Raw genomic sequence first — 26,869 nt, forward strand, 5'->3', positions numbered from 1 at the left:
TTTGCTCACAAATGGCAACATCCTCGGCAGAAGCCATGACCATTTTGCAACTCTGTGCCACCAGCAGTCAAACATCTGCTCTTTTTTCCCTTCTGAGTATTTAAGCCATGGCTGCAGTATAATGCTACTGGAGATACAGGAAAGAAATTAATCCGTTGCATTTTTATCAAGAAGACATCTGGGAGAGGTTTATTTGTAGGAGCTTGCCCTGTTTTTCAGTCCTGCTGGAAGCTGCTTCTCTGGCTGCCTATTAGGTATCAGAAGGGATGTGGGATGCTTGCCGCTTAGCATAAGATGTGTAGACATGCTGCAATAGTGACAGAGCCAAAACAATCAGGAGGGTGGAAAATTGCTTGAGGGCATTGATCGAACAGCATGGACAAACTGATTTTGCAACAGCTTTGTGAAACATGCTTCGGTTTTGACCCTAAGCATCCAATTCTTATGCTGTTAGAGGCTCCCCTTAAAAGTTGGTTACATGCATGCAAAAGTAGCTAAGGTTTGGGAGCTGGGCTGTTGCAGATGGGTAGGTGCAAGAACATGGTGTGGCAGTGTTTGAGATCCAGCTCTTGTTTCTGTTGTTGACTAAATCCACAAAAACTCCTCGGCAGCCAGCAGTTACCTTGTTTAAATGATTGCAAATTATTTGGGGCTTCCAGCCCTGAACTGTAAAGGTGCACAATGAAATAAACAGAAAATGTCCATGTCCCAGATCCCTTTGCAGTTGCAGATGGGCTGCATAGGAAGAGCTGGCTGGCTTTGCTGACCAGTTTGTACGGTTCTCAGAAGGACTATTTGTGTTTCAGGCTGGGGTGATTCAATAGGCAGCCCGTCAGAGAGGGGAATGACCTACGACGCCCTTCATGTCTTCGACTGGATAAAAGCAAGAAGCGGAGACAACCCTGTCTATATATGGGGTCACTCCTTGGGCACGGGGTAAGCATCTGATCTCAGTGGGACTTACCAGCTTCTGAAAAACATTAAACACTGACCTTGGATGAAGGTGCTGTTTGCCATAATCCCCAGGCTGGCTTGGCTTGGAGTCTGTGGCATAACTGCTGCAGAGTAGCTTCCCCTTTGCACTCTACAGAGTGAGAGGGCTACAGTGAATGACTATGCAGGAATTGATCTCGAACCTTCATAGCCCAGAGGGTTACACTGGAAAAGACATTTAGAATAATATAATGCAGACTGACCAAGGGGAGAGAAAGTGGGACTGCACTGATCTCTTCCTGTGGTGAACCTGTGTCTGTATGTCCTTCAGAGCAGAACATCAGGCTTCTCTGATAGTCTGAGTATCTCAGACCAGCCGCATGTGGACGTGACTTGCCCTTACAAAACGTTTTCCTCCTGTCCTGGCAAACATGCTGTGTGTAATCAGTATTCACACAGATGCCTGCATGACTACACTGCTGGCCATGTGTGACATTTATGTGGTCATGCCAGACACAGGGAAGTTCAAAGTGTCAAGTGCCTTTGCCTGCATGTTCTTAACTTTCCTTTCCTGCTTTCTCCCTTTCCACTGCTGTCTGGAGGTGGGTCATGTTCAAGCAGCACGTGCTCTTACCCCCTTGATTTACAGAGGAGCAGAGGGCAAACACAAGAGTTACTTTTGAGTTGAGCTGTGTGCAGATTAAACTGTTTGAGACCACAACAGCTTGCCTTGCTGTCCAACAAATGTGTTGCTGGGACAGGGAGGTATTTCAGGATAGTGCCTCTTCATCTGTGATACTAAACATCCTGCTTTGTTTGAGAGAAGGTAAAGGCTTTTTCTTTGGTTCTTCCTCTAAATTTTTGACACATTCAGGATCCCTTTCTGGGTCAGAGCATGCTCATGACATTCCCCAATGCACTGCAATTCAAGTGGCCTGGGACTGTGGTCCCCAGCTGAGTTCCCTGGTGACCATAGCCAGCCTGGAGTTTGAGGTTTTTTAAATACGCTGTGCTTGGAGGATTCAGCAGCTTCAGAAATATCCCTTAGGGAGGGATATTCCCTTCAGAAATATCCCTGATGTTCTGCTCTGAAGGACATATAGACACAGGTTCACCATAGGAAGAGATCAGTGCAGTCCCACTTTCTCTCCCCTTGGTCAGTCTGCATTATATTATTCTAAATAATATCCCATTAGGGAGATGCATGGGGGAGACCTTGCTGCTTTCTGAACCAGCTATGGAAACTCCCTGCAGTGTCACCCTGGGACCCTGTGCTCCAGCTGCCTGGAACACAGCACCCTTCTGCCCATACCCTCGCATTCTCCTCTTTCTTGCTCAGCCCTTGTGGTCTGGGGGTAAGAGGCTATGTCACACAGCTGCAGATATGCTGGGAGCCTGAGAGCCACCTTAAAGGAGGTCCTTCCAAGTGGCTACATGATGTGCTGCTTCCTTGGACTTGTTCACTTACCTAAATGCAGGCACCTGATGCCATTTGAGACCGTTGGGTATGGGAGAGCCAAGTCATTTTGGGCTGGCTGCCCAGACCTCAGACAGTGTGAGGGGGTCGATGTTACGGCAGTTGAGTTGTACCTCTACCACCTACTACCACTAGAGCCTGGTGCTTTGCAGAGGGCCTGTGCCAGATTAAATGCTCACTGTTCTTCTTTCCAGGGTTGCAACAAATCTAGTGAGGCGCCTTTGTGAGAGAGGTAAGTCTGGTGGGTAGAAGTTCTTCCCACCCAGCCCGGGTCCTGCTGGCATCCCAGATTCTGCATATGTTTGGGGTTGTGACAAGGCTGTCCTTGGTGCACCATGGTGACATCTGCTCTCATAAGGCAGACCCTGACCTTGCTGGCTGTCTGCACCCCTGCATTTCAGCACGTTGCCTTTGGCTTTTCAGAAACGCCTCCGGATGCCCTGATACTGGAATCTCCATTCACCAACATACGGGAGGAGGCACGAAGTCACCCCTTTTCTGTGGCAAGTACACGGTGGCTCTCACACTAGTGGCATGTAATTGTATGCTTAGAAATTAACCTTCAGAAGTGATGTAGCTGAGCTAACTGCATGACTTGTGGGGCAGCAGTGATATTTATAAGTGTCAGGTGTAGAGAGCTGCACTTAAGGCAGCTCCTGGGAACAGTAGTACAATAAGCAGTACCAGAGCCATGTGTGGAGCCTGTTAAAGAAAACAGAAACCAGGATCAGAAAGGGCAGTAAATGTAAGGAGGGGAAGATAGACTCTGCTCTCAGCAGTGGACAGCCCGTTCTTCTTGTGTTGTAGTTTCTCTGTTGCAGGAGGCTATTTTGTGGGCTGTGAGCAAAGCGATAGCAAAGCTGGGCTTCTCTTGGTCACTACCCTGTCCACGTGGCCCCTTTGTGCTTGTGTTGTTTCCCTGGTGAGTTCACTCTGATGTGTCCATCTCTTCCATCCGGCATGGATGCAAGTTGGCTCTGAACTGAGCAGACACCCAGACCGGGTGTTGGATGCAGCTGGGCTGATGAGGTGCCCTGGGGTACAGCTCTCTTCCAGGAAGACTGTTGCCAGCAGCAGCATGATACTTAGAGACCTTGACCATGCAAGCACCCAGAGAGCTTGCCTCTGAGCAGGCTGATAAGACAGGCCTGAAACAGGAGTGGAAAAATAATGCTGATGGAAACATGGACCACCTCACTGCAGAGGGCGCAGCCAGCAGCCAAGGGGTGTTACTGAGATGGCAGTGGCCTGCCCCATTCTGCTGTTTGTATAACTGTCCTGCTGGTGCCTGCCACTAACACAAATTTTTCCTCTCAGATATACAGATACTTCCCTGGGTTTGACTGGTTCTTCCTTGACCCCATCACGACAAGTGGAATTAAATTTGCAAACGATGAGAAGTGAGTTCCCTCTTTGCTGGGGTTTCAGCTGTGGCTGCAGTGAGCCATGGCAAGCATCAAGGAGGATAGACATCAGACTGCACTCTCTGCTTTTTTTTTCTCTCTTTTTTTTTCCCCTGAAGCATTATACTTGCTGAAGGGATTTCAGTTACTCTCACAGCCCTGAGTGCAACACAGCTTTGCAGTGTAGAGCTGCTCTTTTCAAATTGTTCTTAATAAGGACAGATGCAACAGAGAGCACAGAGACTACTCAGGGATATGCTAATTTGGTCCATGTGATTTATGCTTTTCAAGTGTACGTTACACATTAAACAGTAGCATTGGGACACTGAAAGTCTGGGAGGATTTCCCTGCTGTGCATTTGCATAAGCCACCCTGCATGTAATAACATTGTCTCTTTTCACTGAGCCTTTCATTCAAGAGCCTGAGTATTTTTGAATTTGGTTTCCAGTACTGGAACCAAACCAGACCTGGGGAGATGATGCTTTGCGGTGGGGTGAGCCACTTTTCTCTGGTCTAAGCAGTAAATAGCTTTACAAGGGTGCCTTTCACTAGTAAATTTTCTATAGATCAAATGAATGGTGCCCAGATAATAGTGTTTTCAAGAGCTGAACTGCAGTCAGTGACCCACCGGACATGTTTGTCATTGAGTTTCCTTGAAAATCCAAGTGTGTTGGTGTTAGAGAGTGATGGGGATTGCTCTGAGCCTTTGTGACATTGTTGTGTCTTTTACAGTGTGAAATACATTTCCTGCTCCCTGCTCATCCTTCATGCTGAGGATGACCCGGTGGTACCGTTTCATCTGGGAAAGAAGGTACATGTGTGGCTCTGCAAACTGATCTGGTGGGAGGAACTGATGTGGCTAGAACCACATCCCAGCCAGGCAAAAAGTCAGCAATAGGAAGGTGTATGTAGAAATGCATAGCCTGAAGGTACTACAAATTCTGTGGTGTTGGAGGTGGCAAATCAATAGTGAAAGGGAGCTGGAGCTAGAGGTAGCAAAGCTGGTCAAGCCAGGGCCCATAACCCACCCTTGAGAGGGGTGCTGGTTTGGCAGGGGTAGCTGGTCTGGAGTGACATGTGTCCCTCACCTGCTTCTCCTTGGACTCAGCTTTACAACATCGCTGCGACATCACGGAGTTTCCGAGACTACAAGGTGCAGTTTGTTCCGTTCCACACAGACCTTGGCTACCGGCACAAGTACATCTACAGGAGTCCAGAGCTACCTCGAATACTGCGGTAACAGCCCAGCTAACCAGGGTCTCTTCTGGCTTGGGTGGGGGCGGGGGGGGCTGGGGCTTGGGGCTTTGGGGCACAGTGACAAGAACCCAGGAGCAAGAGAGATGTGCAACAGGCACCTGTATTGGGCAGCTCTTATGAAAACCCCTTTGGTCTTCAGAGCGGGTGAGATACTGGGGCTGGCTTAGCACAAAGTCAGAGCTCTCCACCTCCCTGCAAAGCAGGTTTTGGGAAGGGGAGCCACAGAAAGCTGGGAGCGTTTCTCCTCTCTGGCTCATCTCTGCTGTGAGCTGGATGCTCTGGAGGAGTTGTTTGTGAAGCAGCTACTTCTCCTTGCCTCTTCTAGTGGGAGCCACTGATGGGTGAGTGCTGTTCACTGTAGCTGCAAGCGCTTAAGCCCTAGTATTTGCCAGGGGAATGGGAAGACCTGCAGGCTGCAGCATGCACCAGAGTGTAGGAGAGCTGAGTGTCACTGCTGTGTCCTTTCCTTTCCTAGGGAATTCCTGGGAAAATCTGAACATGAGCATCATCACTGAAGACTGGCTGCTCGGCAGCACAGAGGTTTTCCTTTCTTTCCTTCCTCTCTCTCTCCTTTTCGTCCCTGCTCCCTGTGGGTCAATCTGCCATTCTTCCATCCCTGGCACTAGAGGAGGTCAGGGATTCCCACTCCGGTCCTGATGTGTACCCTTGGCAACTCCAGCTCCTGGCATCAGCATCTGCGATGGTAGAAGAAAGAAGTTGTTGGCTTCTTTTTTGACATGGATGGAGGGGTGATAACAGCCCAGGAGCCAGTACCAAACCGTGAAAAATGTAAGCACAACAAAGCCTGGCCAATCCAGCGTGGTACCACTGAGGACAGACATTCCTAGGACACGTGTGTCATGACCAAGGGTGTTTCTTTCACTTTTAAACACTGCTGCTGTTTTTGGATCACATAGAGACTCATTTGTAGGTGAATGGCTTTTGCCGTGTCTCCATACCACAGTTGTCTTGCTTGAGTTTGAGGTGTTCTCTTTCTAGGAAATACATGTTTTGCCTTTCCTTTTCACTAAGTGGCTGTAATTACAAACACACAGAAGGTCCAGGTGGTGAGAGATATTTTTATTTAGCTCTTCAGTGACAATGTGTTGCAAGTGTTGGGCTAATTGCACACATTTGGAAATAAAATGAAAGATTTTTTTTGTTCTTCCTTTTCAAACATCTATTTAATGGAAAAGGTCAGTGCCCTTTTATCTTTTCTGTACCCTTTTCCTTCTCAACATCATTTCTGCTCCCATCCCTGCTATCCTCTGTGGAGCTCCTCCCCTTCTACACATGCACTTCCTATTAGGACTGAAGTGACTTAAGCAGATAAATTGCAAACTTGGGAGTTTAAGCTGGAAACTGTGAGATTACTTTTTGGCTTGATCTCCCCCTTCCATGAACAATGTGGGCCCAGGATGTGGGAATGGATGTCTTCCATTCTCCCTGTACACACCCGGACAGACATGTGCTTCCTTTGGGTGGGAAGGGCAGGGTTTTTTCCTCAACTACCTTTTAACTCCTTAGGTCAGGTTTTCCTGTTCCTGGTGGCTACACTGTTCCTCTGTAGTTAAAGCAGGCAGTGGTATGCAGTTCTTGATGCAAAAATAACAGTCTGGGGTGTCCCTCCCCATCTCTCCCTCCACCTCCTTTCTGGGCTTCCCAGGCACTTCCAGTAGCACTTCTCAGCCCATCTCACAGCCATGGTTGGAGCATGTTGTCCAGGAGGCAGAAGTGGGAATGAGCCTCTCCTGTGGGGAGAGGCTCTGGGGATGCCCTTGCCCTGCTTGGGGCTAGAACAGGGGCTGGTTTATGCCACTGATGAGCTCTGCACTGAGACAAAAGAGGGTCATGTGCTGACTCTGAGTGTCTGGCTGGGGACCTGGCCCTGCCCCCCATCAATCTATATAGAGAATACCAGGTGCTGTAGGTTTAGTCACTAGTGCTCAGAGTGAATTGTGCTGCCTGAAGGGTCTGTTCAGGGGTGTACAGCATAGTATAAACTGCTCAGCATGCATCCAAGTTATATCTGCAGGCTCATACTAGTTGCAAAGCAGACAGTAGCTTGTTCTTGTACTGAGATTCTTCTGCCATAGCGTGGTTGTCCCTGAGGTTTCTGACCCATGATACTCATAAGCTAACTGTGCCACTTAAATTATGTTTGATGCACTTGTATTTATTGCACTGACAGAAGAGGAACACTTACTTGGCTCTGGAGAGTGATGTGCACATTCCAGCTAACGCTGCTGGCAGCTGGCTTGGGGCAAAGCACAGCCTGAGCCAGAGGCTGGCTGGCTGCCTTTCTCCTGTGTGACAGAGCTGAGGGTCCAGCATGTGAACTGCTGGTGTTGGTGATCCCAGCACCATCATTCCCGTTAGTAGGCCAGTGATATGCTTGGAAATTTAAACTGAAATGTTTATCTAAAAGTGGTGTAGTTTTAATAAAGGCATTGACTGCTGATCACTTCAGCTTCACCCGTTTTACCTGGCAGTTTTTGGGACTTTTCCCCCAGTTGGGCAGGTCAGCTGGGTCTGCGGCAGGGCTGCAGTAGGGTTGTGCATGGGCGATGAGCTTGCAGCTGGGACTGGGCAAGTCTTTGTGGCTGCTGCCAGCTCTGGGTGAGCAGCTCTGCTGGAGCCCAGTGGGTCTGTGCCTGTACTCCGGCTGCAGCCGAGTCTCTGCTTTCCCACTGGGGATGGGGGAAGTTGGAACTGCCCATGGCATTTCTAGCACAGGAGCCCTGTGTGCCATTTACTGGGCAAAACCCAACACTGTAACCCCCACCCAAGTGCATACAGTCAACACCCCAGAGGTGCAGGTAAATGGCTTTGGCCCTAGCTAGCCCAGTGCAGCCTCTGGGACCAGCTCCCTCCTGTACACTCTCTGTGCTGGCAAGACTGACCTTTCTGCTGGCGGCATGTCTCCCCCATGGTGGTGCCAGCACCCCAGCATCATGCCAGCTGCAGGGGACCCTCCCATGAAGCCACAGCTGGGGAACACCAGCATGGCTTCAAGCATCATGGCCTGAACTTGTTGCAACCTGAACCCACAGGCATGGAGTAAGTCACAAGTCAGCCCCAAGTCAACCCAGCAGGTGTTCTGGTTGTTTTAATGAGTTGGTGTCACACAAGGGAGTACTGGTGCACTACACAGCACTACAGGTGTTAAACTCTGACCCCAGCGCCAGGAGAGACACATGGAGCAGCGTGACCCAGCTGCGAAGAGATGCAAGAGATGCTATACGTGTTCATGGCCTGGGTAGCACCCAGCATACAGCTGTGCCTGGAGAGCCAGGAGACTGCCTGTGGGCCCAGCAGGGTCAGCCACCCAGCTGGCAGTGGCAGGTACAACCCTCTCTATGCAGACACGGAGGCTAAAAATCCCTGGAGTGACTTGGTTACTGGGCTTTTAGTTAAGTAAAGAGGTGCGGGAGGAGGCTACGGCAAGCTCTGTGGCAAGGAAGTCGCTGATCCCAGGCCCTCTCTCCTTCTCCTTGGGGCACACGGCATTTGACATTGGTGCCAGCAGGGTGCCAGCTGCTTTAACAGCCAGTCCCACCTTCTCTGGGTGTTATTTGGGAAGGGGGTAACTGGAGGGGCAGGCAGTGGCCTCTCCCTCCCCTAGCTTTGGGGCTGGCAGACCCACTGGAGGAGGATGCAAGACACGCTCTGTTTTGGCTAAACCTGCTTGTGGGGCAGGGTCAAGGAGGCCAGGCCAGGCTGCATGCAGGGGGAGAGGGGAGGATTTAGTTGGAAAGCCCTTGTTAAGCATGGAGCACAGCTGTGGAAGACTTCTCTGTGGTCATCTCACTAAAAGCACTATGCAGCACATGCAGGCTGGATACATGGGTACAAACGGGGTCCTTTCTCCTCTCCCCCAGCTCCTCTTCCTCAGTCAGGGCTCTTCCTCAGAGCATCCTTCTACCCCGCTGAGGGAAAAGCCTTGTTTCTGCAGAGCTGAGCCCATCTGAGACTGGTGGTGAAATTCAGGTGAGGCCTCCTGGGCTGGGAGCGCATCCCTCCTTCCTTCCCTCTGTGCTTGCATCAATCCCGGGGGAGGTTGGGTGGGGGGATTTTTGTGGCAGATGGCTCCACACCCCAGATCTCCCGGGCATACTCTGTGATGGTCCTATCACTGGAGAACTTGCCCGAGCATGCAATGTTCCTGATGACTTTCTTAGTCCACTCCCGGGGGTCCTGGGAAGAGGAGAGGCAATATCAGCAGTCAGTCCCTCACCTGGCTCTGTCCCAGCTTGCAGCCTTGCAGAGCACACTTGGCTGGTTTAAATGCTGCGGCGTGGGGCTGCCGAAGCGGCAAAACCTGCGTCGCCCTGACCCCGTGCCCAAGCCACGTGGTATCTGTAAGAAGGACTCCACGGGAGCACACTCGGCTTCTCCCATGTCTTCCCACTGCACCACCGTGGCCGAAGACCCTGTCCCTCCCCCTCGGTAGCGGGCAGCTCTTACCATGAACAGCTGGTCCACTTGACCTTGGCATTTAATGTAAGCCTCGTAGTCAGCAAACACCTTGAACCTGAAACCCAAAGCAGAGTAAGGTTAGGGTTTGCTTGCTGTAGGGTCCCAGCCTGGCAGGATAGGGCCGGCTGGGAAAGGGTCGCGGGCAGGCTGAGAGCAGCCCACCAAAGGTGATGCTTGCCAGGACTTACCTGTCGTGGTGCATGAGCATATTCACAACATCCCTGAAGCAACCGGGGTCTCGAGGGGAGAAAAACCCGCTGCTGATCTGGTCGACAGCCTGTCGCAGGTCTGGCAGACGCTCGTAGTACTCCCGTGCGTTATACCTGCGCCCAGCAGAGACGGGCTGTAGGGCCTGATGCTCTCCCCTGGGGCCCAGCACCCACTGGGGCCCAGCACCCAGAGCGCAGGACCTGACACGTCTGGGGCAGGGAGGGCAGGCAAGGGTGCTGGCTCCTGGCAAGGATGTTTTATGGCTCCTGAGGGGCCTTTTTCCTGGGGCTGTGTCCATCAGAGCACCCTGCTAGCGGCTCCGAGACTTGTCGCGGTGCCTGAATCACTTTGTGCCCAGGCTCCCGTCCTGTTCTCGGCCGTTGTGCTCAGGGTGAGCTGCGTCCTTGATGGACCATGCACTGACCAGCCCAGGGTGAAGGCTGCCTCCAGCCCCCTGCTTTTTCCTGCTCCAGAACTGCCCAGGGAGGAGAGTGTCCCTCCCAGAGATTACATCTCTCTCCCCGCTAGAGCTGGGACCTGTATCCCCATCTGACAAGCCCTGGCACGTATGGGGCTCTCCCCAGCACCAACCCTTGGCGATCCAGGGCCTCCACGTCCTCCACCCGCATGCCAAAGATGAAGAGGTTTTCTTCGCCTGCCTCCTCCGCCATCTCCACATTGGCCCCATCCATGGTACCAATGGTGAGGGCCCCGTTCACCATGAACTTCATGTTGCCGGTACCCGAGGCCTCTGTGCCAGCTGTGGAGATCTGCTGGGAGAGATCCGCTGCTGGGATCACTGTCGGGTGCAAGAGAGGTAGGAGTTAATCCTTGGCACGCTGCAGGTGCCCATGACCTGGGTCCAGGACACCAAAACAAGCCCGGGACATCTGCTAGTGGCCTGCTGACCTCTACCTCAGCCCAAACAGCATGGCTCTGGGGCCAGAGCCAGGCTTAGCCCTGCCATGACCCCATGCCGTTGCTATCACTCCTGCATGAAGCTGGCTTCCCACCCTGTGTGGAGCCCTCAGGTCCTTCCTAAGGGAGAGCCAGGTGACCTGCCATGACAGCTTCTCAGGCCAGCCAGTTTCTGGGCTCAGCTGGGATGTGCCCAGCTCCTGACGTGTGCTTATACAAGACCAGACGTACCCTTCTCGGCCAAGGATACCCGGTAGTTCTCCAGGAAGATGACCTTGAGCCTGTCCCCCACATAGGGATCGTTGTTGATGACCTCACCGATGGATGTGATGAGTTTGATGATCATCTTGGCCATGTGGTAGCCAGGGGCCGCCTGAAAAAGAGCAGCCCAGAAATAGTGAAGGCTTTTAAGGAAGGGAGAGCATGAGAGGTGCCAGTGCGGGTCCTCACCACGGGGAGAATCTGGGCCTCACCTCTGCTGTTCACATGGATCAGCAAAAGCACCCTAGTGGGAGGTGAAGTCCTGAGCCACAAGCAAAGAGTGATGGGGCCTCGTTCAATCTGATTAGTCCATAAAGGTGTTTCCTGAAGAGCCCACCAGCAGATACATGCTGGCTAACCTACAGCGGGCCCAGCAAAGCCACAGAAAGGGGACAGCACCTTCCCCACATCCCCACTGAGCCATGCATGCACCGAGTCTGGGATGCACATTACCTTTCCTCCGATCATAATAGTCCTGGGCACAAAGGATTTGGATGGATCGCGTCTGATGCCTGAAAGAGCAGGGCATAACACAACCAAAGTGAAGATAAACTGGACAGAGTTAATTCCGTTCATCAGAGGTGGGCTGGGATCCCAGCCCATGTCACGTGGACCCAACAAACTTGCAGGACCCCAAAGCTCAATGAGACATCCACCAGAGCTGTGCTGGGCAAAAATGGGCTGCAGAGTCCTCAGGCAATGACTCAAGCCAGCATGATGCAGAGCTCCAATGATTTGCCTCCCTTTGGGAATGGGCAGGGGCCCAAAGCATATGCCGGGGAGTGGGGGTTCAACTTGCACCAGGTCAGTCCTAACACCTGCAGTACAGGTGTGGGGGTTACCTGGGCCCTGGGACCCAGGTGGGCTGGAGACGTGGGCTGTGAGCTTTTCCTCAGAGCTCTGTACGGCCCTTCAGCCACTCTGTCTTCCCTCCTGGAGAGAAGCCCTTCATGAGAGGAGGGCAGAGCTAGGCTCAGGAGTCCTTGGCCACTAACTGGCATACTTTTACATGGGAACCCTGGCAGCGAGTGCCTGGGGGGACACCCCTTGTCCACCAGCCCAGGCAGGACTTACGGTTGTATAGAGTGATAGCATGCAGGCAGTTCAGCAGTTGCCGCTTGTACTCATGGATTCGCTTGACCTGAACATCGAACATGGACGAAGGGTTGATCTTGACCTTGTACTGCTCCTCCAAGTAGGCTGCAAACTTCAGTTTGTTTTCCTGGCAAGAAAATCTGATGAGGAACAGGCATGGGTTCCCAGGCCTTCTGTCAGAAGTGAGTGTTTGCTGCTGGGATGTTCCTGGGAGCATGGTGCCTTCCTCCCACCCCGCCTCCAGTGCACATTACCTGTTTGACTTTCGCCACATCCCTGATAAAAGTCTCATTATTGATGAAATCCAGTAGCTTCTTCAGCTGGCTCAGATCTGTGATAAAACCTTCCCCGATTTTCTAAAAGAACAAGCCAAGAGAGGGATGTCCCACCCGTGAGACACCTCACCCAATCCACACCTGCACTTTCCCAACAGAGGTGCCACAGTCCCGTTGGGAATTGGAAGAGGCACTCTGGCTGGGAAAAGGGGCACAGTTTCTTATAGCGAGCTTACTTCTCCGTATCGTCAGGGAGCCCAAAGGTACAGGGGAAACAGGGCACTTGCAAAAACCCAAACAAGTCCCCCTCCCTCAAGGAGCTTTAGAGGGAGGATGTGTGCACATGTACCAGGGCCTCCTGGCACCTGGAGAAACTGATGGGCAGGACACAAAGATACATTGAATTGCAGGACGTTATTCAGCTATCATGTCACAGTGTGAAGCAAAAAACCCTGTGCTAAAGAGCCTGGTAAACACCGGAGATAGAACTGGGGCTGGAGTTCCTTTGTGCCCGTGAAGCTGAATGCTTTTGCAGACACCCCATTTCACACACCACGGTACTGCCTGCCAGGTTGTGTATAGCCACTGCGAGGGCAGGGAACCAGATCCAAATTTCTGCAACGTTTTTGGCCAACTCTTCATCACCGACTTTAAAGCCCAGCCAGTCTCACACCTACACGTGCAACAGGCGTGCTTCCAGGCTGTCCTCACTCTCACCCACCAGACGTGAGCCCCAGCTCTGATCAGAGCACACGAAGAGGTGATCAGAAGCAAACGGATCACGCTCAGCCCCTCACTTCGGGACAGCTTGCGGCTCACCTCAGCAATAACATCAGCCAGCCCTGGGTTGCACAGCAGGAGCCAGCGCCTCGGTGTGATCCCGTTTGTCTTGTTCTGAAACTTCTCCGGCTCCAGCTCATAGAAATCCTTGAACCTGGAACACCAGAGAGATCTGAACCACCCACCACCACCCAGAGCTTCAGCTGGGCCCCCACCGCACGTGCTCCTGACTCGGGGCAGTCACTGCGGATCTTCCTGGAACAAGGGTGAACTCTCTATGCCAGTTCTCACCCCCTTCCTCGGCCATAACGCCGAGGGTTTCACCAGCTCCAAAGGGACGTGAGTTAGACCTTGCACACAGGCAAATAAGACAGTCTCCCCAACCTGCCATGCCCAGCAGGGCAACCAAAGCAGACCTCGACACCTGATGGCTCCAGTTAGCCCCCCCATGCTTGCAGGCAAAGCCCAGTAAGTGAAGAGGGAGCGTGCCTTGGGTGTCCCCCAACTCACACCGAGTTCTTCACAATGTCAGAGTGGATGCGGGCCACGCCATTGACCGCGTGGGAGCCAATCACACAGAGATGAGCCATGTTAATACGTTTGCAGTCTCCTTCCTCGATCACCGACATCCTCCGGAGACGGTCAATGTCCCCTGGGTAGAGAGCTGCCACCCGCTGCAGGCACAAAAAGGGACATTAGCAACCCAGCCATAGGACCTAGGAACATTCCCATCCTAAAAGCGACCAGATGAAGACCCCCAGCGTTCCCACAGCCTGTGACCGGCCCAGTCCCTTACATCCAGATGCATCTGGTTGAGGGCGTAAATGATCTCTAGGTGACGTGGCAGCAGCTTTTCAAACATGGAGACCGGCCAGCGCTCCAGGGCTTCAGGCAGCACGGTGTGGTTGGTGTAGGCGCAGGTCTGTTTCGTGATCTCCCAGGCCTGCGTTACGGACAGCAGGTTAATGCATGCGTGCCCAGGCCAGGCGGGGAAAGGAGACTCCGTATGAGGACAGGACAGCAGCTCTTTCCACTGCAACTTTTGGCACGGACCTCCTAGCTCTGCTTACCTTGTCCCAATCCACTTTCTCCACATCCACCAGGATCCGCATAAGCTCTGGGATGGACAGGGCAGGGTGGGTGTCATTTAGCTGAATAGCCACCTGCAACAGAGACTCGCTGGGCTCAGATCTGGCAGGGATAGGACTGTGACAGTGTCCTGCACGCGTGGGGTTGGGGTGAGGGTCATGCCCAAGCCTCTTCTCATGGCACACACCCCAGAAACAGAGCGATCTCCCAGGAACGGAGCTATTCAACCTTTGCAAGTTTTGCTCCAAATTGCAAATTTTCCCCTGGGAAAACAGCCCAGAGATCACCTGTTTTCCAACCCAAACTGCCAGGGTCTTTGTATACATGCCCCCACTTGGTCCTGAGCATCCTGCTCTCCCTCATGATAGGCAGGTCTAGCTAAAACACCCCCGGACCCTCTCTGCCCACAAACTCACCTTATCTGGGAAGGTTTCAAAGCATGTTCTCACAGGGTCTCGACAGCCAAATTTGGAGGACTTAAAACGGCGGATGATGTCTTGGAGGGTAGCAGCCACCACGAAGTACTCCTGTTTCAGTCGCAGCTCCTTGCCTTCAAAGAACTGCAAGTGGGGGGACCACAGCCATCAGTGCTGCAGTTGCCATCCCCAGTTGGCAGCCGAACCCCTGGAGATGCTCCTACCCACTCTGATGGGCTTCCCAACAGGCCTCACAGGTTCAGCACCTCATCAGGGCAAATGTGGATGTTTCTCACATTGCCTCTGATGGGGCAGCAGCTGTAGGGACTGACAAGGGGCTCGGCATCCCAAACAGCTGCCTCCAGAGAGCACCAGAACCTGCCACATCCATGCTAGTCCTACAGAGCAAGCACAGCTCCCTCCCTCACTGCAAGACCCTTGGATTTTGGACTCCCTGCAATAGCCAGGAGCCCGTGTCTCTGGACATACCAGCTGCCTCCCAGGCACACTACACTTCACACTATTTTTTAAAAGCCAGCAGCAATGAGAGGGTGCAGGTAAAGTGCAGGAGATGAGCTTTTCCAGCACAGATCCTAACCCATGACTAGATAGCGAGGGCTCTTCCCTTCTGGATCCAGTGCCCAGTGAGTGCATGGCCTGGGACAGTCCCTGCAGCGAGAAATCCCTTGAACTGGGGATGGAAACGAGTCCCCCCCTCATGGCCGCCTCTGAAATGACAACTTACTTTTGCAAAGGGTAAGCCATGTAAATTGCCTTGAATTTGAAGGAGTAATATGTCTTCCCCTCCTTGCAGCAAGGGACAGAGCAGCTACACAATATAGGCCAGACTCAGCTGCCATCAGCCAGCAGAGACCCTCTGGAGCCAGCAGAGCTGTGTCTGTTCACTGAGAATTACGGGGCCAACCTATTGTATTAAAAATCCTTAAACCAGAACAATAAATATCAGGTGGCCATGACCTTCCAGTGCTTGCAAACAAGGCAATACAACTACAGGGAGGATGATCCAGAGCAGCAGGCAAGAGAGGCAAGAGAGTCACTCACATTGTCATTTGGGTACAGGACTCTGGATATGTTTTCTGCCAGGTTTCTGTCCAACACCGCCTCAATGTAGTCACCCACGTTGACTGCAGCAAGAGAGAAATACACACAGCACTGCAGCAGCTGTAGAGGTTCAGGTAGGTCCCTGATACTGCACTTTTCCTTCTTTTCTCATAGAGCAATTTGTAACAGGAACATTCAGGCTGGTATTAATGAAATATGAATGGGAATGTACATGTGTGAAAGGCACCAGAGAGACAGGAGGAGATGGGATAAGAGAAAGGCACATCTCCATGCAGTTTCTCAAGGCACGCGTATCAGGAAGGACAGACAGAAACTGAAGACAGACGGCAGCCAGAGAAGGCAAAAAAAAGGAAGCGAGTGACCAGCCATCTTGCTTAAGGATGAAGGAGAAATGGGGCAGGGCAAAGAAGCACAAAGACCACAATCACGCTCAACTCCTAAAGGGTACAAAAGGCTCTCCTGAAACCCAGCTCGCAGCTGCCAGTGCACAATTATGAGGACTTGAGAGCCATCACCCCTTGTCCCACACAAGTTCTCCTGGCAGGGCTGCTTTGACACACACATCTCTGCACTTGCCAGAATGGAAGAATAAATCAAAGCAGTCTAGTCTAAAACCTTCCCCTTCTGTAACAGCCCCTCACTGACATTTGGTATGTTAGTTGCCGTGTATCTGCTCTTCTTCAGCACTACGATTGGAGCCTGGAAAAACGCAGCAGAGAGGTCACATGTAGACCCAAAGGAAACCAACAGTAAGGTGGGCTGTGCTGCTCTTCTCCTTCAGCGCTAAGGGATGATGCTGCACAGAAACGACCCTCCACGGCAAGCGTGGGTTTGCAGCTCATTTGGTGATGTGGGGAACACAGTGGCAGGTGGTCTATCACTTGGGGAAGGTACAGGGCAGGTTTTGAGAGCATGAGAAGCGTGATGGGTATGGAAGGAGGACGGATGGGTGTCCTGGTGCTTGAGGGCTCTGGAAGCGGTTGGAGGGAGTCTGATCCATGGATGCGCACACAGCGCTGTGTTTGGAGGTAGCCAGGAGATATGGATAAAGCAGACCAGGTGGGGAGTGCTGTGCCAGGTGCTATGCACACAGGAACAACCATGTCCCAGCCTGGCCAGAAGAGAGGCAGCGGAGGGATAGCACTTACACTCTTGGAGGTTGAAGTCATTGGGTGCTTTTGCAGACCACAGCCTCATGGTGTTTACAGTGTTGTTCTTGTATCCTGGCACTGGCGTGTCGTAAGGCATAGCAAGGACAACCTGCAAAAGGACAGTATTCCCCTCTGATTAGCAGCACGATGGCCTTAGAGAAGGTGGGAAAGCGGCTGAAACGTCTGCAGGAAGAATCCAGAGGACACAGACAACTCCTGGCTGTGGCAAGAATCTCATCTTACTAAAACACACCTGCTGAGCTTCACAGAATTCCCTGCTATCACAGGCACTGCCAGCACCCACTGGCAAAGTGTTCATAGGAGAAGCAGAGCTGTTTGGAGCTTTACTGACGAACTGGGAGTTACAAGCCCATCAATGAAATGTAAAAGAGAGTTGCAAACAACTTGCTGACCTTCCTATACCAACTGGTGTGCCTATTAGTTATTCACCAGAGCACGGCAAGAATCCTCAGCTGGCCACTGCGATTCTGTCTGTGCTGGGCTGGGGCCAGGGCAGCTGGGACAACCTTTGTGTTTCCATCTGGGATAAACTCCGCAGCCTGAATCCTGCCCGTTAGCCTTCCGCAGCCTGCCAGCACCAAACCCTACCACCGCAGCACCATTCCCACAGCAATTCACCCAACAGTCAAGGTTTGTTGAACCTGCCTGGGTAAATCCACTGTGATCTCCAGCATCCAAACTGAACACGAGTGTGAAACTATTAGTGCAGTCTACGGATGATGCTTAAGCATCAGGATGCTTCACACGTGACTACAGGGAGTAACACCGGGACTCCCAGTTCGGATTACACTAGCCAGGCAAGGCATGGGTATGCTTCCAAGCTTCTGCGCTCCAGCTCACTGTTGTGCCAACACCTGCATGCCTCCAGACCTGCTGAGCAGCAAGGCAAGGCACCCTGACCTCAGCCTGGAACAAAGACACTGAGGGCTGATGCCAGCAGAGCCGAACGGTGCTTGCAGAGCAATGCCCTGATCCTGCAGCACAGAGCCTGGGCTGCCTCTCTGACACTGGCAAAAAAGAGCCAGCACCCTCCTGAACAAGTCGGTGTGTACTGGCACGACAGTCCGGCAGCCAGAGGCTGTCCCCAAACAAAGATGTGAGAGGCAGCAGAGAACTGAAGGAGCTGTGCTCACAGGGCAGGGAAAACCCAGGCAGATCGGCTTGTTGGCCCTGAACAGCCTCTTGGTGCTGGCGTCAGCAACACCTCCCCTCTGGGGAGAATCAGCAAGAGCTCAGGCTCTCAAAGCTGCTATTACCAGCTCCGAACATGGAAGCAGGCAGAAAGCCTGCCCTGCCTGAGCCACGCGACTGGGGCACACATCACATGAACAGAGTGATGCTATATTTGGAGACTGTGTCTTTGGCTTTTTTTTTTGAGCCTTTCCAACTTGTTCCCTAATTGGCACTATCTGAAAATTCACCTCCTTGTAGGAAGCAGCGTTTCCACTGCACTGCTTGGGATCCCTGAAACCCCAGACTACCGCCGGGGTCAGAAGAGGAGCACATCGAAAGGCAACGGCACTCGGTCCCCAAGCGGATATCTGCTTCCCCAGAGAGCTCTGGCATGGTGCCTCCATGCTGTTCACGAGGCTGTGGTGTTGAACCCCTGCACTGTCTGTGTCCTGGGAACGGCCTATGTCACTGTACAGCCTTTGACAACCAGGGACGCTGGAAAAGGACCTGGTTTGTTTCTCTGAGCAGGCCCAGGCAGATCTGCAACAGAGCTTCAGCTCTTGGCGCTGAAGAGAAAGGCTGGGCTTTATGACTGTGCACTCCTCGGATGGGTAGAGCTGGCTCGTCAGGGTGAGAGACCCTTGAACATTATGGGAACAAGGCTAGGTCATGTCCCTGAATCCCAGAGAAATTCATAGTCCTTCCTCCATCCCGGGCACTGCTTAGACAGGAGAGGCTGAAACATCTTCAATCCTCTTAATAAATCTGTGCCTCTTTAAAGCTTGCCTTCCTCAGCGGTAAGACTGGAATGCATTTACGACACAGCAGCCTGTGCTCTGAGCAGGCACATGCTCCCGAAGCACAGCGTTCCCTCCCCAACTGTGGGAGGCTGAAGAAGCGTTTGCTCTCCACAATGCCACAAAACAAGGCCTCCAGGCAGACCGGAGACTTGAAACCATGCCTCCAGCCTTCCCTGACAGCACTCTACCCATCAGGCGAGCCTGGGAAAGAGGAACTTGCTCTGATTACAGGAGTTAAACACCCACGGAATTGCTCCATGGCCACCCCACGAGATGAATCTCCACCCACAGCAGCAGTGCCAGAACCACCTGCAAAACCACTGGGTTTGAGCGAGTGGTAGCCAGGAGCAGTGTGGAAGGAGGCTAGCACAGCTGCCAGGGATACAGTCCTCCTCCGACATAAATCCATGCTTCACCCTGGAGACCGGTAGAGGAGGAGGCTCCAACTGACCTGCAGTTACACCTATGACTGAATATCATCCTTCTTCTTCCTCAAATCGTGCTGCAGCTGTAGCCACAAAGTCACCTTTGTAATTGCAAGGGTAGCAGAGAGTTTTGCCAGACTGGGAGAGAAGCAAGGTCTGACCACCTCAGGCAGCCCAGGGACAGATTCTCCCCCCTCCACGCTACCCTGGCCCCTACTCCCCCAGCCCAGCACCGAGGAAGACGTCGGTACCTGAGTGTCGATCCACTTCACACCCTCAGGAGTGTGATCCACGCGGCCGTAGAAGTGCACAGGGAGCATGTACTCTGGGCGAGCTTTCTCCCAGGGATTGCCGTAGCGTAGCCAGTCATCGGCCTCCTCCACCTGCAAGAAGCAAACAAGGTTCAAGTGATGGCTTGTGTCTCCAAGTGAAGGCTAAACTAGGCTCTCCGAAGGGAGGCCAGTTTAAAAACAAAGCTTTAGTAAGCTGGCTTTAAAAATGGATATGCAGAGGCCTCTAGAGGACAGCTGTGCTTTTTGAAACATGGATGACTACATCCCAGCTGGCATAAATAAATCAGGCTCTATGGGCTTTGCAGAGCTGTACAGGTTTAAACCACCCAAACAGCACAGATTGCTGCACTCAGTCTGTCTCGAGGCTTTTACATCCAGATTGACCGTGATAGTGGGAATATGTGGGATGGGGTTCCCTAGAAGGCCATCGGTGCTGTTCCTGGCCACAAACCACCCCCTGTAACCCAGGTCTTGCTAACTGCTCTGCCCTCTGCCAGAGAGGATTTCTCCTCCCTGCTCATAACAGCACAAATGGGAGTGAAGTGAATTCAGCAGAGCCACCATGGCTGATGTGGACCAGAAACCAGAGGGCCTGAGGCACTTGGAGAGATGCTCTGTGCCTGCCGGCATTTCTCTGCCAGGTGGGGGGCAGGTCTAAGCCACAACCCAGCATCGCCACCACCCCTGTTCTTTTTTAAGTAACATTAAGCCAATTACAGTGGATGCTTTTGTCCCTGTTTTCACCATTTATAGGGCCTAGCATTGCAGCTTCTTTGTGGGGAAGGAGGAAAAAAACAACCCTCAAACCTCTCACCCTCCCTGACTTATGGAGAGCTATTTTACGGGGAAAAAAGGTCCTTTATGTTTAGAAGCAAGGCAAATCTCCTAATGGAAACCATTTCCAGACATACACTAGGGAAAACTGCCAGCTGGGGCAGTTTTTTTAGCCTATTTTCACTTGCAAAATATTATGATCACTAATGCTAGAGGAGAGTCCCTGTTTAAGCCCCCGCTGCCAGTCTCCCAGGGAACCCACAGGAGCAGCGGCACCCCAGGCACTTGCTCCTCTTCCATCATAGTCAAATTCATCCTCCACCAGACACCTTCATGAGGTGTTTAGCTACATCTCCATCCTTAGCCTGACTCCTTGCCCACTCACTGCTGGGCTGGATGGGACTCTCGGGTTGTTGCAGCTGTGCCACGGAGCCCCAGCCAAGGAAAACTCCAGTCCCAGCCATGCCCCGTGGGCTCAGCTCCAACACCAGCTTGCCGGGTTGGTGACTGGTGTGGATGAGCTTGCATGTGTCCCTCGGTAAGCGCCTGTGGCACAGGCACCCCACCACCCTCATCGCTCCTCTTTGCTCAGGCCATCAGAGATCCCAAGGTCAGCACAAGCAGTGGGAAGCGACAGCCCATTTGGCACCAGGTGATGGGCTCAAACGCCCAGTTTATGAACAGCTCAAGGAACCACAGTGCCATTTGTGTGGCCAGGCTTTGTCCACAGGCACGAAACAGAAGGAGAAAGGGTGACTTGAGTTCGCCAACGTACCTGCCAGCCGTCGACAATTTTCTGATTGAAGATACCGAACTCGTAGCGGATGCCGTAACCGTATGCCGCCAGCCCCAGAGTGGCCATGGAGTCCAAGAAGCAAGCTGGAAGAGCAGAGCGTGGTCACGCTGCAAGGAAACTCACCCCTCACTTGCTGCATCTGCTACGGCATGATGTGCACGGGGGTGAGGGACTGCCACAACCAATGCCGCTGGAAACATTTACTACTCGAGAAAATCTGCATGCAAAAGGGACAGAAGGGGACAGCCTGCGGCAGGACCCCACGGATGTCCTGCCGAGCCACGATGAACACTGCAAGGTTGTTGGTGACGAGGCCAGGTCACCAAAAACCTAAATCCAGCCTTGTTGCAGTGAGAGCTCTTCTAAACTTGCCCGAGGTGCCCACGCCTTGCTCTAAGCTTGCCTGCCTGGTGAAGCAGGGTTTCTGACCCCAACTCACTGCTCCACCAGCTACTTTGCTATTATTGCTTTCGGAGCAAACCCTTCCAGCCCTCAGTCCGTGGCAGCTCTGGCAAAGACCAGCCCCAGCATTTCCTCTGCATTGGGGAGCTCTCATCTCCAGCAGTCCTGTGGGACAGGCAGACTAAAATAGCAGCCAACAATCTGCCTACATGAGAGCTGCTTGGGTGCCTCTGAAAAGTGAGAGATTTCACAGGGAGGTGAGGAAAAAGGCTCCAGACAGCCTCTTTCAGCCGCAGCCCTGCCTGCTGTGCTGCAGACTACACAGCTACATCTCCTGGATGCTCTCACCGGGGACGGGGCTCGTTTCTGGCCAGCCAAGAGCAGGCAGGAGGGTACCACGCTGCTGAAGGGCTGCGGGGTGGATGCAGGCTGAGGTCTGCATGTTTTCTGACGCAGCGCCGGCAGCGAGGGCATGACAGCCTCCAGCCAGGCCACCCTCGGTCCCCGTGCACCCTGCACGAGGAGGGGGCTCCCCTCTCCCTGTCTTACCTGCCAAACGGCCCAGGCCTCCGTTTCCCAGCCCAGCATCTTCTTCGATTTCTTCCAGCTCCTCCAAGTCCAAACCCAGCTATCGGGGAAAGAGCCACAGCAGAACACGTCACCACCTGAAGCCCATGTCCTCGGGCTGCTCTCCAAGGAGGGCAAACACCAAAAACAACCCACACCACGGGAAATTTAACACACAGGGGTCTCTGCATCCCCCCACCCTCCCTCCCCACAAAGCATCTTACCAGCCTCTGGTCCCCGGGCAGCCCAATTAATTGGAAAACAATTTAGCCCATCATCAAAAGTCGTTTTCCCATGAACTAGGCTTCCTTAGAGATCTCGAACAATACGCTCATCTCCTGGCAGCCCCTCATGCCAGGAGGCCCTTCCACCAAACTCGCCGTTGGAGACAGGACGGTGAACGGCCAAGTCGGCACACACGGGACCGCCGAGTCCTGCCCGGCTTACATGTGCCCCCTGCTCTGCTCTCACCCTCCCCCAGTCCTTGAGGAAGGGCACAACCACACCGGCAGCTGGTTACTGCAGTGTTCACCATTACACTCCATGCCTTCCCGCATCCTGCCGCTGAGCTCTTTGGCCGGAATCCATGGCTGGAAGTGGTTGTCTCCTCTGCTGCACCTCCCGGGCTATTTTTTCTCTGGCCCGGGGGCTGCTGCCAGATGAAGGCTAAGCATGCCAGCAGCAAGGACTACTCCAGGAGTCAAGAGATGCTGCGTCTCGGAAGGCAGCAGTATCTCACCTCAGTGCCAGGGGGGACAGCAGGGAGTCAGGCTCACACCACGGCTGCTCCCCAAACCGCTCTCCCACGGCTTCAGCAGTCTGCAACCACAAGCCGGGAAAGCCTCACGCACAATGTGACGGGTTCACAAAAACCGAGGTGAATTCTCTCAGTGACAGAGCCATGCTGGATATGAGACCTCCCATCCCAGCTGGCCACCGGCCATGACGAGCTCCACATGTCGGAGGCTACAGTGAGAGAAGCCTCTGTTCGCACATCAGGCCAAATCAGTATGTGGAAAATGCCTTGCAAAGGGATGTGAGGATCCTCCCTGAAAAAAAACAGCGTGCGCTCCGAGGCACCATACCTTGGAGAGGAAACATGTCAGGTCCCTCCCTGGAAATCCCTTCCCATCTCTGGGCAGGGAAAGCGCTCACCAGGATGTTTCATCAGCAATCATAGCACCTCATTTTGAGAGAGTGACAGAGCCCAACTTCTGCTAGAAAGTGTAATGTGGATCAATCCAGTGGGGCAGGAGGGAAGAGGATGGGGGGAAATAAAGCTTTTGGGTGAGAAAGCCCAAAACCTCATATTCTGTCAAAAAAGTCACTGTCCTGCTGCAGAGGTGGCTGCAAGCCTACGTAACCGTGGCCTCGCATTTGTGATTGCCTTGGTGGTACTCAGCTGTGTTTTTTCCAGTTTGAACTCATCCAATGACATTTTAATTCAAGAAAACGATTTCCACACTTTCTTCCTTCCCGGTGATTCACTTTTCTCTGGCAGTGCTGCCACGGTGCCTTGTGTACCTGCATGTATGAACTGTAATTTGGCGTTCTGGCGCTCCATTTTCCCCTTCTGGCCCAGCCTCCCCTATTAGACTACATCTCCCATGATGAGCCGTCATCTCTCCTAGTAATGGAAAGCTATTTGCAGCCTGGGACTCCCTAGTCTTTTGGGATACTGGGTGTTGCTTTCTGGCTACTATTCTGGATTTTCCCAGCCACTACAGGAAAAGGGTGGTTTGAGAAAACCGTACTCCAACTCTCAAGGAACCCGAGGGTCCCCCCCCGGTCTTCTCTAGGGGATGAAAAACACTAACAGAGAGCCAAGCCTTGTGTCTAGTCAAAATAACACATCCTTAGGAGGAAGCCCCGAGAAATAAAGCTACCCAGCCCTCCGCATAGAAAAGTTTTGGCCAGTTCCTCAGGGCGGCCCCCGTACCCCCAAGACTTCACCTGGTAAATGGCTTCGTCGCAAGCGTTCTGCAGGCCCAGGTTCACCATGGTGTTCTGCAGAGTGCGGCCCATGTAGAACTCCAGGGACAGGTAGTAAATGCGCTGGGGAGGCAAAGCAAGACGCTTACGCACAGCACAACACTTTGCTTTCACCAAAGTCACTTAAAATTAGGAGCAGACCCAAGTGCTTTCCAGAGTAGGGATGTCTTCCCAACCCGGCTCTTGGCGCCCGCTCCTGAACACCACGCACCGCAGTTTGTTTGTCAGAAGCTCGCGCGGGATGTGAGCCAACCCTCCGCCGCACGTCTCCCTGCCAACAGCCTTCTATAGAAAAATCTCGTTGCTTGTTAAGTGTTTCCCTATTTAACCCAGGGCAAGAATTATCTAGGATGCTGAATGGGATATTTATACACCGTCAAACTCAGCTGAGGTGATGCTTACACTTGGTTTTTAAAGTTTTCCCATGCTGAGCTGAAGCTGATCCAGAGCCTGCTGAAAGCCGGAGCGAGCCCCCCGTCCCATGCACGCCGGCCGGGCTCAGGGCCAGGCCCCTTTCCTGCTAGCGATTTTCCAGTGTTCCTATCACACAGGTCCTCCTGTTCTCCCCACGCCGAGATTCACACGCACGTTTCACCCCGTTGAACAAATAAACTGTCCCACGGGTGGCAGGGTTCCCGGCACAACTGTGCAAGACGGGCTGCTCTGTGGTGACCTTCCAAGTTTCGGAGGAGCTGCGCCTGTGCCACGAATGCTAATGAAAGCCTGTTTGTAGGATGAGAAGTAGGCTGTGCAAACTTTTGCCCTCGCTCAGATTTATTGCTATAGATATTTTTATAAATAGACAGGAATTTTTAACAGAGCAATAGCCTGACTTTAAAGCGTGCTTCCCCTGGAATCTCTTTCCTTTGTAGCTGAGATCTTCCCCACTAAGCAGCAGGATTACCCGTTCTGTCACCTCTGCTGGGAGTCTGAGAGGGTCCATCTGTTCCTTGGGGCGCATCGGAAAGACTGAAACCATCGCACAGTTGCATAAATACTGTGCTCCGCTCAGCCTCCCGCAGGGACATTGTTTCTAGTGAGAATCTAGGCGCAGGGGACAGTAAGCAAACCCACTCCAAGCTCCTCCTGGCTTTTATGGGATCTGTACAATCCCTTGTTAGTGCAGCAATACGGCTCAGAGCGCATTTGTGTGAGTAAGGATAAAAGGGAGAGCTCCACGCACCGGCGTAACTCCCAGTGCATGTGCAGCCTTACCGGCGTGAAAGTGCAGTTTGTTTCTTGTGTCAAGGCAATATTCATAACCCCAAGAAAAGAGCTGACTCGGGGAGGCAGCTGCCTACAGACTGGGAAGGTATGTGCCTTTTCTAGTACACAGCTGCCCTCCGGGGCTCTCCAGTTAAGTGCTGGATTGGGTCTTAATTCAAAAGGATTAGGGCTGAATAATGTCCCGCAGTCCCCAATATCTCCAGCATCGCCGTCCTGACTTGACGAGTGGGGAGGAGAGAAGGGAGCAGGCCGGGTCCCCCAGGAACCACCAACTCGCCAGGGTTTGGTGACCTGGGAAAGCTTGTCTGGTTTGCAGGAGGCAAGAAACTCCTCTCCAGCCTCAAAGCCGAGCTGCCCGCGGGCTCTGCAGGAGCGAAGCCAGGACGTCCCGGCTGTGCCGAGGCATGTGCCGAGACGTGGAGGTGACGACGCCCAGAGGGGCCGCCGCCGCCGTGGTGCGAGCGCAGGACCTGGCCGCGGCGCAGCGTGCGGAGGAGCTGGCAGCAGCAAGGCCCGCGTGAGGACACGCTCGCGGCGGGATGACGGGGGACGTGGCTGCGACAAGGCACGGGGGGGGGGGGTCACAGTCGCGGGGACGGCCGAGGGAGGACACGGCTGCAGCGAGGCTCAGCGGGACAGGGCTGCAAAGAAGCTCGCGGGGGTCACGGCCACGGCGAACGAGGGACACGGCGTCGGCGAGGCCCACGGGGACGCGGCGAGACGCGCGCGAGGTACGTGACCGCGGCGATGCCCACGGGGGACGCGGCCAGGGCGAGATGCGGCCGTGGGGATGCCCGTGGGACGAGGGGGGCCCCTTCCGTCGCCATCCCCGGGGGTTCGCTCACCTTGGGGTCCTTCTCGTAGTAATGCTGCTGGGTGCGAATCCAGCGTCCCACCAGGTGGTCGCGCACGGTGTGGGCAAGCGCGAAGTAGTAGTCGCGGGGGGTGGCGACGTTGCGGTCCTTGACGAGGGTGAAATGGAGATGGCGGTTGAAGCTCTTGCGCACCTCCGCCACGTCCCCCAGCCCCGCGATCCCCCGTACACTGATCTGCTTTCTCCGTTCCCCGTCGCTCAGCGGAGCGGCCATCCCGCCGGCTTCGGCTTCGCCTCCGGCTTCGCCTCCGGCTCCGGCTTCTCCGGCTTCTTCGGCTCCGGCTCTGCCGCAGCCGGGCCCGCGGCCGCCGCGCCTGCGCTTCTACCGCCCGCGATGAGGCGGAGCCCCGGCCCGGCTGGCGCCCGGCCCGGCCCCCGAGGAAGGGGGAAGGAGCTGCCCGCCCCCGGTCCGGCCCCGAAACGATGGAGCTCCGGTCGTCACAACGGCCGGAGGGGGCTGGTGGAAAGCCGGGCTGACTGGGGACGGGGAAGGGGGTGTTGGGGAACGGGGATGGGGATGGGCTGAGATGGTGTGTGGGGAGAGGGAGAGGTTGTGGGGACAGGGATGGCATCTGGGGCTGGGATGGCGTGGAGGGCTGGGATGGCGTGCGGAGACGGGGATGGCGTGCGGAGACAGGGATGGCGTGCGGAGACGGGGATGGCGTGCGGAGACGGGGATGGCGTGCGGAGACGGGGAT

The 26,869-nt window shown here is 53.8% G+C and overlaps 2 protein-coding genes across 4 annotated transcripts in view; one reads left to right on the forward strand and one right to left on the reverse strand.

Annotated features, from left to right (window-relative positions):
* ABHD12 (abhydrolase domain containing 12, lysophospholipase) overlaps positions 1–7,545 on the forward strand; it is a 47,017-nt gene extending 39,472 nt beyond the window's left edge. For all 3 annotated transcript variants that reach the window (XM_069799841.1, XM_069799843.1, XM_069799842.1), the window contains exons 7-13: positions 807–936; positions 2,605–2,642; positions 2,834–2,913; positions 3,728–3,810; positions 4,546–4,624; positions 4,922–5,049; positions 5,546–7,545. In XM_069799841.1, coding sequence (XP_069655942.1) covers positions 807–936; positions 2,605–2,642; positions 2,834–2,913; positions 3,728–3,810; positions 4,546–4,624; positions 4,922–5,049; positions 5,546–5,585 — 578 coding nt within the window. In that variant the 3' untranslated portion in view covers positions 5,586–7,545. The remainder of the gene's footprint in view (positions 1–806; positions 937–2,604; positions 2,643–2,833; positions 2,914–3,727; positions 3,811–4,545; positions 4,625–4,921; positions 5,050–5,545) is intronic.
* A 608-nt stretch (positions 7,546–8,153) lies between these two features.
* LOC104321314 (glycogen phosphorylase, brain form) lies at positions 8,154–26,487 on the reverse strand. Its single transcript, XM_069799840.1, has 20 exons — positions 26,143–26,487; positions 24,032–24,133; positions 22,061–22,139; positions 21,089–21,192; positions 19,498–19,629; positions 16,825–16,936; positions 15,656–15,738; positions 14,594–14,737; positions 14,159–14,251; positions 13,885–14,031; positions 13,599–13,762; positions 13,128–13,242; positions 12,288–12,389; positions 12,013–12,160; positions 11,392–11,450; positions 10,909–11,050; positions 10,351–10,558; positions 9,738–9,872; positions 9,538–9,604; positions 8,154–9,267 (listed from the first exon to the last, which is right to left on the reverse strand). The coding sequence occupies exons 1-20, from the start codon at positions 26,383–26,385 to the stop codon at positions 9,115–9,117; spliced, it is 2,532 nt and encodes an 843-aa protein (XP_069655941.1). The 5' UTR covers positions 26,386–26,487; the 3' UTR covers positions 8,154–9,114.
* Between the last annotated feature and the right edge of the window lie 382 nt (positions 26,488–26,869).

This window comes from Haliaeetus albicilla, chromosome 13 (assembly GCF_947461875.1).
Source record: "Haliaeetus albicilla chromosome 13, bHalAlb1.1, whole genome shotgun sequence".
NCBI lineage: Eukaryota > Metazoa > Chordata > Aves > Accipitriformes > Accipitridae > Haliaeetus > Haliaeetus albicilla.

Bases quoted from the DNA above. Each gene is read 5' to 3' on its own strand.
- LOC104321314 (XM_069799840.1), bottom strand. From the start codon at position 26,385: ATGGCCGCTCCGCTGAGCGACGGGGAACGGAGAAAGCAGATCAGTGTA. The intron at 21,193-22,060 runs GTAAGACAGGGA...CTGCTCTTCCAG, and splicing joins AGGCCTGGGCCGTTTGGCAG to CTTGCTTCTTGGACTCCATG. The intron at 14,032-14,158 runs GTAAGCAGAGCT...TCCGTAACGCAG, and splicing joins AGAAAGTGGATTGGGACAAG to GCCTGGGAGATCACGAAACA.